Source organism: Pygocentrus nattereri, chromosome 1 (assembly GCF_015220715.1).
Source record: "Pygocentrus nattereri isolate fPygNat1 chromosome 1, fPygNat1.pri, whole genome shotgun sequence".
NCBI classification, from domain to species: domain Eukaryota; kingdom Metazoa; phylum Chordata; class Actinopteri; order Characiformes; family Serrasalmidae; genus Pygocentrus; species Pygocentrus nattereri.
Window position 1 is genome coordinate 24,982,422 of NC_051211.1, and position 10,915 is coordinate 24,993,336.

Genomic DNA, 10,915 nt, shown 5'->3' on the forward strand with positions numbered 1-10,915 from the left:
TCCCTGTTGAGCTAGCACAGCTGTGGTGTTTGATCATGCTACGCTGAGAACATTTTAACTGTCTGTTTATGTACCCTAGAGGTGCACAACTCCTGATTATACTGACGCAGCTGTGGAAACTAATTATACTACAAAATGAAGAGCAAGATTTCTATATGTTCATTTGCTAAGAGGCACACTACCTGCATTAAGTCTTGTACAATGATGTAAAATGCCAAGAAGTCATGCTGGATTTTGATGGAGCATGTAGCAACTGCAGTTATTTACTTCATCCAGGCAATTCAAAATACCACTAAATATTACAAAACAAATACAGCTTCCCAGCACAGCAAAGGTCTCATGTTAATGCTATTTTTAAAAGTCCTTTAGGAGGTGTGACACTTAATATCATTCTTTTGTCATCTTGACAGACAAGTTAGCTGAATTAAGATGTCAAATTAAGTAACAAGATGACAGTACATTGTATTTGTGGTTAATTTGAGGTTCTTATTCTATACAACTTTTCAATCTACTTAACGTTTTGCACATCTGCATATGGTCATTTAGGTCACATTCACAAGGACATCTTGGTATCCATAAAAAATGAAGTGCTTGCATTGATTTCAATAAGAACAGTGGGCTGATGGACAGCAGACACCTACATATGCAACAATTAGACTCCAGTGTCCATTGAAAAAGTGCATGAGTTAAACGTTTGACAAAATGTTCTCTGGTGTGGCCATGCATCCGATTACAAAAGATGGTCTGGAGTGGCACTTCAGTCTTCAGTGACGAGCAGAGTGGAGAAAAGTGCCGAACTGGGTTCCATCTGGGTCTCAACTCTACAGAGATTATTATTTTCCTTCTTCTAACACTCTGAGTTTAACTTATAAAGGCTATTTAGCTGATTAGTTGTGTTTAACGAGGCAGAATGCTAATCTCTGCATAGCTGTGACCCGGAAGGAACCCAATTTCCCACTCCAGATGTAGAGTAAGATGGAAGAGAAACTAATCACTGCTGTCAACTTACATTTAGAGCTGTACAATCAAATACAGTCTCAGCGAAACCACTACAGGCTGATCCAGCATCAAAAAAGCAACTCCCTAAATGCATTCCAGTTATAATGGACTCGAAAATGTACCTGCAAGCTGAGAGAAAGTTTCAAAAATCATTCCAACTTCAGCTGCAACAGATATCTGTTCACATGACTATTGGTCAGATGGGCAGATTACAATAAATCAGCAATGTGCATCAATGATGACAACCATAATGTCTTTTTAAATGCAATGTTCCTTCAAATAATTATTTCTCTACACTTAGAATAGAACAGGAAAAACTCAAAACACTGACTTGAAATATATAAATATTAAAGCCATTGATCAGGTATATTTACTAAATACAGGGAAATCAGGAGGTCAGTGTAATGTAATGCTCTCAGGACAGCATCATATGTAGCATACTGGACTGAAAAAAGCTCACACCATCACATTTTTAAAAGATCTTAGAGATTCTTTTTAAAGTTCTTAAATATGATACAGTGTATCACAAAAGTGAGCACACCCCTCGCATTTCTGCAGATATTTAAGTATATCTTTTCATGGGACAACGCTAACAAAATGACACTTTGACACAATGAAAAGTAGTCTGTGTGCAGCTTATATAACCGTGCAAATTTATTCTTCCCTCAAAATAACTCAATATACAGCCATTAATGTCTAAACCACCGGCAACAAAAGTGAGTACACCCCTAAGAGACTACACCCCTAAATGTCCAAATTGAGCACTGCTTGTCATTTTCCCTCCAAAATGACATGTGACTAGTGTTACTAGGTCTCAGGTGTGCATACGGAGCAGGTGTGTTCAAAATTGTAATACAGCTCTCACACTCTCTCATACTGCTCACTGAAAGTTCCAACATGGCACCTCATGGCAAAGAACTGAGGATCTTAAAAGATGAATTGTTGTGCTACATGTAGATGGCCAAGGCTACAAGAAGATTGCCAACACCCTGAAACTGAGCTGCAGCACAGTGGCCAAGATCATCCAGTGTTTTAAAAGAGCAGGTTCCACTCAGAACAGACCTCGTGATGGTCGTCCAAAGAAACTGAGTGCACGTGCTCAGCGTCACAACCAAATGCTATCTTTGAAAGATAGGCGCAGGAGTGCTGTCAGCATTGCTGCAGAGATTGAAGAGGTGGGGGGTCAGCCTGTCATTGCTCAGACCATACGCCGCACACTACATCAAATTGGTCTGCATGGCTGTCACCCCAGAAGGAAGCCTCTTCTGAAGTCTGTACACAAGAAAGCCCGCAAACAGTTTGCTGAAGACATGTCAACAAAGGACATGGATTACTGGAACCATGTCCTGTGGTCTGATGAGACCAAGATTAATTTGTTTGGTTCAGATGGTCTCAAGCACGTGTGGCGGCAATCAGGTGAGGTGTACAAAGATAAGTGTGTCATGCCTACAGTCAAGCATGGTGGTGGGAATGTCATGGTCTGGGGATGCATGAGTGCAGCAGGTGTTGAGGAGTTACATTTCATTGAGGGACACATGAACTCCAATATATACTGTGAAATACTGAAGCAGAGCATGATCCCCTCCCTCCGGAAACTGGGTCGCAGGGCAATGTTTCAGCATGATAATGACCCCAAACACACCTCTAAGATGACCACTGCTTTATTGAAGAGGCTGAGGGTAAAGGTGATGGACTGGCCAAGCATGTCTCCAGACCTAACCCCAATAGAACATTTTTGGGGCATCCTCAAGTGGAAGGTGGAGGAGCGCAAAGTCTCGAATATCCACCAGCTCCGTGAAGTCGTCATGGAGGAGTGGAAAAGCATTCCAGTGGCAACCTGTGAAGCTCTGGTAAACTCACAAAATATTGACACTTCAGGAACTGTCTCTTAGGGGTGTACTCACTTTTGTTGCCGTTGGTTTAGACATTAATGGCTGTATATTGAGTTATTTTGAGGGAAGAATAAATTTACACTGTTATGTAAGCTGCACACAGACTACTTTTCATTGTGTCAGTGTCATTTTGTCAGCATTGTTCCATGAAAAGATAAACTTAAATATCTGCAGAAATGTGAGGGGTGTACTCACTTTTGTGATACACTGTATCCTGACTGTTTGCTGGCATGCATATTAATTTTCTCACAGGTCTGTTTCTCTTGTAGCCTCATTACGTACATTGCCGCCCCCTAAAAAAACCTGCAAAAACAACAGTCTGTAGTTGGTTGTCAGAATGTGGGGGTACAAATTTACACGTTATGTTGTTATAAATACTGTAATGTATAATGCATTGCAGTTACTGACTTAATAAAAATGTTATTTGCATTACACATAAGTCTGCATAGATTATCCTTTCCTGCCTTTGCACGTAATTTGCATGTGTGCTACCTCTGAAAGCTGACTGTGTGATTTTGATTGTGAATATAAGCATCTAAGCACAAGCACATGAAGCACTGTAAACTTGCAGTCAACCTGTTGAAGCTTCTACTCATGATGGTAGCAAATGGATTAAGCTCCCCTTGGTGAAGAAAAGAGAGCACAAACCTCACCTAGCCAGGCCAGACTTGATTTTCATTCAGAAATAGCTCTGCAACCTTTATAATGTCTTCATAGAAAATTATTTTAGCTGTTTTTGGACTGCTTCTACTGGCTAGTTTCAAATAACACTATAATATGACTTTGATCATGTCTTGTTCAAATCTAGTGACATGCCTTTAACACAGTGTTTATTTTGATTATTTTTTCTAAATAAAGGACTAAACAGACTACTGGGTTTTGTCATTGCAATTGGAACGGATTTGTGTGGCTTTTAGAGCATAATGTAGAAGTAAAGTAATGAGCATTACTGAGATTACTGAGATTGTTCCAGTAAGCAATTCCACTACAGTGGTGCCCCATCTTATCCACAAAGGTGTAGCTGCAGGTTTTCATTCCAAAGGAGCTAGAGCACATCGGATTGCACTTGTTAAATGTGTTGGTCTTGGTCTTCAAACAACTGATCAGATGTACTCATTCTTTGTTGGAATGAAAACCTGTAGCCACACCAGCCCTTTGCAGAAGAGACTGGACAGTCCTTGTTTAAAGAAGTAATTACTAATTTGTCATGGATCATTGTTTTGCATGTCAGCCAAACAGCCCATTTCTGTCAAGACTGGTGGTTCATGGCCACAGTAAACTCAGAAATGCACCAGATCCCTGATGATGGGCAGATGTCTGTCTTGTGAGAGGACCTAGCTAGTGGTTGGAATTTGCCATGAATAAACTGGTGAGAAAACATGGTTTAAAAAATCAAAAGGAAAAAGAAAGAGTACTGTCTGTGGTAACTGACTGTTCGCTACAGATGCAGCAGATGGAGATTAGGTTGACAATATCAGAGTATTCCTTCAAGGTGAGGTGAGACATGCAATAGACAGGATTCAATTACAGTGAACTACATTAGAGCCCCTGCAGGGCCAGTGAGGTCATTTGATGCAGTACCTGAGCAGAAGTTGTAGTACTACTGTTCTGTGCTATGAGGTGGCAGGTGAGGTGGTGAGCCAGAACGTCCTCCAGGGAGGCAAAGAGTTGACGACATGAAGAACACATGTACAGGGAGGTGCTGTCAGCCATCCTTCAGGGCCTGTTAAAAACACACACACACGCCTACACAGCGCGACACAGACTGAAATGGCAGCATGGGTATGTGTGAATGACAATGTGTTAGAGTGAGCCACTCAAAATAAGACACAGCCATAAAAGAACTGGCTGTTCATACCAGTTCAAAGGCCCTATCACTGAGCACATGCTCAAATGAAATGAATGCAAGCATGCTAGGACTCCCTCAGGAGTCCCAATGTGTGAAAGAGTTTGTGTGAATTGCATTCGCTATTTTACTGGATTGTGTGTGTATATGTGTGTGTTTGTGTTGATAGACACCGAAGACAGATGGCCGTTTAGAAACACTGGCAGTGGACACCAATCACCACCCCCAAACACATATGCAACACAAAGTCAACGACTGGTTAAAAAAAAAAAAAAGGCAAGAAAACATAATGAATCAAAGTGTATGAACTCAGCATATCAACTATGGTAAACATGGTTCTTTCGTGATATCGACTCACATGTAGAAGCACCTGGATATTTGACAAATTAAAAACTTTATAGACACTTTACAGACGATGATAGATGTAATTTCCGCAAGCAACGCAGGCAAAAATGATGAACAAAGGATGTAAACAACACAAAATCAGCCTCAAAAGGGATATGAAAGATCTTAGATATGTTCCGCTCTATTGAATGTTCCTGCTATGAGCTACAACTGCAGATATATCTACATCATATGACATATGACGTTTTTATCTCTGATGTAACAGCAGTTTGCTACAGTCATTGTAGATTGCTGACAACAAAGATAAACTGAGAAAACTGAGAATGAATGCACACAATGCACACATAAAATAAAAGCACACAAACTTCACTTATTTTGTTATTCATCAATTTTATCTTAGGTGCATCTGTATGATTAACCTCATGTCTGGTAGGAGTGTGGGTAAATTTGAGGGTAATAGATTAACCACCTGAGAAAAATGTTTGTTTAGTGTTTAATTACCCAAAACTATTATTAAAATCATCTATACCACAGATAACAAGATTAAACGAGAAAATAACTATAAAAATAATACTAACATTGTGCACATGCATCCACAACAAAAGTGACATATGTATTTTACGTACACATTGATATAAAGAAATGCTGAAACTATTACATGCTCCATTCAAAGACATATTACATAATCTCACTACACAGTCACATCATTCTACTGTCTTAAATGAACTGTGACAGACCTAGGTCTTCAGTAAAAGCCCAAAAACATCAAAAGTCAGTTTAAATAAATGATAAACACCTCAATGACAATGTTAATACTGCTTTCATCTGTGGGATAACACTGATGAACAAGATCATGTTTGTTTTAGATTTAACACAGACACGAGAAGCTTGTAGAAGACATTCCATGTTTTATTTGAAGCTTTAAAACATATCATATTTTACCTTGTATGTAGCAGCTGTACAGCGCCTCAATAAATAGGCCTGGCACACAGCTGCTGCCACTATGTTCCCTTTCTAACAACTAACTGAAAGCATGGTAGACAATGGTTCATATTCACACTCAGTGATGTATCTAGAAGGCTCCCAGAAGGATAAGACTGGCCTTTTTTTCTCACAAAATCTTTTGGTCTTATCCACTGAAAATCAAACTTGATTTGCTGATTCTTGCATCATTTCCTAATTACGTTAGTTGTTATTCTGATGCATCAAGCCTTCTATCCAGTGCCTGAAGTCCTCTGGGAGACTGAGAGATGATACTTTAGAAATAAACAAACAAAAAAAGATAGCACAATCAATTTCTTCTTGGATGTACCAAGAAATTGACGCCTTTGTTGCCAAGAGTACTGATACATTTTTAAAATAAAAATGAACCAAAAATTACAGACTACTGTTACATTACATTAGGCTCTATCGCAAGCGTTGGCAAGTTGGCAAGACGATTTTATATGGCTGAAACCATGCAGTCCTGGGCTTTAAAGTAATTCTATCCGTCTCACTTTCTGTTTTAATGTGTAATGTTAGTCTATGCTTTGAATCAGTGCCATAGCCTTATTTCAGAACATTCTCTAGCAACGTGAGGCAGGTCTTTTTATCTTACACATATTCATGTTTGCTAAACCGATAAAGCCGAGCAGCAGCCTTCCACACATAGAACAGCTTCTCTCTTGAAACATAAGCAGGGGCTTAAGAGATTTTTCCATTTTGAAAACATCAGTTAAATTAATTAAAAGCAAAAAAAGCAGAGCTACAATAACCTTTAGGCAAATTAACATGGTTAAACTTGAACTGTTTTACTGTTTCAACAGGGAGCAATTTATAGCATGTAAATATGCAATTTACTAAACTTATAGCAAAATCTACCAAACTTCACCAAGAACAACCAAACCGTACCAAAATCTACCAAACCATATGAAGGACAAAGTTAGTTTTTGACAAAGACTAAAGTTTCTGACCGGAAAGCATATTTATTTTCTCTGGTTTAAGTAGGCATCTGATTTAAGTGAGCATAAAGAATGGTCTAATAATAGTATTTAGGGCTCCTTTTTTTCTGCATACCGAAAGCATACCCTGCAGTGTGCACGATGGTATCATATATACCATGACGACTATCAGTGACCCTGCAAAAGTTGCCAATCCTGGTTCTGGCTCACCCCCGGCCCTACACATTTAAGTGTTTTGATAGGGGCGTCATAATTGATTCAGATTTATCATTCGATCAACACATAGGCAGCGTCACTAGAACAGCTTTTCTACATCTTCGCAACATTGCCAAGATAAGAAATGCCCTATCCCTGCGTGATGCAGAAACATTAGCACATGACTTTATTACTTCTAGGCTAGACTATTGTAACACACTACTGTCAGGATGTACAAGCAGGAATCTAAGCAAACTTCAACTAGTCCAAAATGCCACAGCCAGGGTCCTCACTAAAACTAGAAAATTTGATCATATCAGCCCAGTGCTATCATCACTTCATTGGCTGCCTGTTAAATTCCGTATTGATTATAACAGTTTTTTACTGACATATAAAGCCCTATATGGGTTCGCTCCTGAGTACCTGCAAGACCTTATTTCCTATTACAAGCCATCACGACTACTCTTATTAATAATGGCTTATTAATAGTTCCTAGAATTCATAAGGCTGCAGCTGGGGGAAGAGCCTTTTCTTATAAAGCCCCCAAACTCTGGAATGATCTTCCAGAAAATGTTCGGGACTCAGACACAGTCTCAATCTTTAAGACTAGGCTGAAAACTCACTTGTTCAGTTTAGCTTTTGGTAGCTAATGTTCCCCCTTAGATAAAGGCAGCAGATCCAGGGGTCCATGGACACAGGGAATTATAGTAAACTGAGACACTGGTTCTGTCGTCCCGCTGCTCGCACGCGGTCACTCAGGTTTGAGTGGAGCAGAGGGATGCCAAACTGTTTCAGAGTGCTCTCGTGTCTGTGCCTCCTTCTGGTTCTCTCCTTTTAGTTCAGCTGTCATAGTCAGATCTGCCAGAGTCATTAGCCACACTCTGGATTGTTCACATTCCCTGTTTTACATACAAACAGACAGAATAAAACTAATTCCATCTCCTTGCCTTTTTTTCGAGTATACAACCGCCCACATGTCCGGCCGGACACTGAAGGACGACTGACTGTTGAGCCCTCCTGCTACCCGCTTCAGACCAGCTGCCCACGCACCAGCTACCGCCACCTACCTTGGACTTACTGCCCACCCTAAATTGATGTTTTCATGGACTCCTAGCTATTCCTACTACCAATACTACTGCTATTAATATTAGTAGTATAATCACTTGTAGGTAGTTTGACCAGAGAAGTATGGGTCCCCCCTAGAGAGGCTTGGTTCCTCCCCAGGTTTCTTCCTCAACTCTGAGGGAGTTTGACCAGAGGCGGATGGGTCCCCCTAGTGAGCCTTGGTTCCTCCCAAGGTTTCTTCCTCAGCTCTGAGGGAGTTTTTCCTTGCCACCATCACCCCTGGCTTGCTCACCTGTGGGTTTTTTAATTCTTGTTACAACTTTGTCTTTTCTGGAATTCTGTGAAGCTGCTTTGTGACAACATCAGTTGTAAAAAGCGCTACAAATAAATTTGATTTGATTTTCCCAGTTCCCAACACACCCACTTTGAATCATGAATGCTTGTTAATGAGCTGAGTTGTTAGATTAGTTAATGAGCAGGAGGAACACTAAAATGTGCAGGGCAGGTGCTTCTCCAGGACCAGGGTTTGGAACTACTGGACTAATGGGACTGCAATGTCACATGTACTTCAAAACTACATCATTACAACCCAAAGATTCTGCTAGCATTCCTGAAATAATAGCACAATAAAAGAATGTGACAATTCATTAACTACCCCAGTCTTCATGCCATTTTAGGAGCCAAAATCCTTGTTAACCTATATTTGTGCACCGTCAGAGTGTTTGAGGCACTTTGCATTTCTATAATCTGCCACATTTCCACCTGAGAGCCTGCAGGATGACTCAGAGAAAGGATGGATGGAGAATGATGAAGAATGGGGTGAGCGGGTATCAGGTGCCTACTGAACCAGCGCTGATGGAAAAGCTGGGGAGGCAGGACTGTGTGTTCAGGGTTTTGGCAAGCTTAACCCAGGCTGGTGTGCCGTGCCTGATGGAGTCCCCAACAGCCTCATAACAATGCACACACTTTGAGGATGCTGTGGGGATATGGAACCACTCTGGCTTTTAATCCTTTAAACACTTTTGGCATGCAGATGTGCTTCCGAGCAGATCTTTCTCTACTGATTAAACTGAATTGGGAGAGGGTTGGCAGTTGATGTGCAGTTCGTTGCTAGAACCTGAAAGAGCTGGTGTGAGGCAGCCATGAAATTATCAACACAACTGGTGCCTGATGAAGACAGCCCAGGGCTCAGATCTAGGCTAGAATATCTGAACCAGATAGAGAGATGAAGACTACCTGACAAGACTCTCTCAACAAAATCATAGCACTGCAGAAAACAACTGTGAGGGAGACCAGGTGCATCTTTTGGCACTTTGTAAGTAAAGGCTTGTTTATCACTTGTGCAATGTTGCCCCCCAGTGTAAATGGCTGCACGTCGCTGAGTAAGGTTGTCCATACAGCAATCAAGAGAAGAAAATGACAAGACTCCTCAGCAAAGAAACAGTTATTACTAGTAATTACTGTAGATAATAGCTGTAAATACATGGTTAAAGGTATAAACACAGTTCCAAAAAAGCTAGGCCAGTAGGAAAAATGCAAATAAAAACTGAAAGAAGTGATTCATAAATCTACTTTGACCTGTATTTGAACAAAATCAGTACAAAGTAACGTTTTTTGTAAATATACACCGACTTTGAAATTGCCTGCAACATGTTGCAAAGAAGTTAGGACAGGGGCAATTTAGGACTAAAAACATTGAGAAATTAAATTAAAATTTAATACCCAATCATGACTGCATCACCTATTTAAAGGAGCACCCAGGAAAGGTCTAGTCCTTCATAAACAAGGAGGGGTTGATGATGGCCACAAAATGCATAAGCACAAAATCCAGCAGTTTAAAAATACTGCTCCTCCACCAGAGATTGCAAGGGTTTCAGGTTTTTCACCTTCTACAGTGCATAATATCATCAAAAGATTCAGGGAAAGGGAAAGGTCAAAAACTACAAGTCAATGACTTTGACAAGCCATTGTCAATAAACACTGTCACTGCATCTGCAAGTTAGAACTGCACTATGCACAGCATGACTTCCGTTATTTTCTTTGTAGAAATGCCACTGACTTCTCAGGGCTCAAGCTCATCTAAAATGGACTGATACTTAGTGGAAGTGTGTATTGTGGTCTGACAAGTCAATGTTTCAAATTATCTATGGAAATATTGGATGTCATGTTCACTGGACCAAAGAAGAAAAGTACCATCCAGGTTGTCACCAGCGTAGTTTAAAAAAAAAAAAAAAAAACACTTTTATTTTATGGTGGTATTAATGGGCAGCCTATACATCTGTGTAGGCACCACTGACACCACACACATTTAGAAACATATGCTGCCTTTTAGGCAACATCTTTTTCAGGGATTCCCATACTTATTTCAACATGACAACACCATGCCACACATTCTGCATGTTACAACAGTAAAACTGTGTAATCAGTGTACAAAGTATGCTAGATTTGCCTGCCTGCAGTCCAGAAATCTCTCCCTTTGAAAACACGTGTCTTAGTACGCTCAATATAAAACAGCAAAGGCCCTATATGGCTGCTCATATGAAGACTTGCACTGCAGAATAGTGAAAGATACTGCTTCCAAAACTGGATCTATTGGTGTTCAGTCCCCAAATGATTGTCATGAAAAAAAGGTA

General features: G+C 40.3%; 1 protein-coding gene across 6 annotated transcripts in view; it reads right to left on the minus strand.

Annotated features, from left to right (window-relative positions):
• Positions 1 to 10,915, minus strand: part of LOC108433747 (zinc finger protein 574-like) — a 36,450-nt gene that overhangs the window by 17,755 nt on the left and 7,780 nt on the right. For 2 of the 6 annotated variants that reach the window (XM_017708510.2, XM_037536681.1), the window contains exon 2: positions 4,473 to 4,637. The exons of 1 other annotated variant lie outside the window; for it this stretch is intronic. In XM_017708510.2, coding sequence (XP_017563999.1) covers positions 4,473 to 4,604 — 132 coding nt within the window. In that variant the 5' untranslated portion in view covers positions 4,605 to 4,637. Of the gene's footprint in view, positions 1 to 4,472; positions 7,385 to 10,915 lie in introns of those variants that run through there. 3 more of the 6 variants (XM_037536679.1, XM_037536685.1, XM_017708511.2) reach the window with 3 other exon arrangements.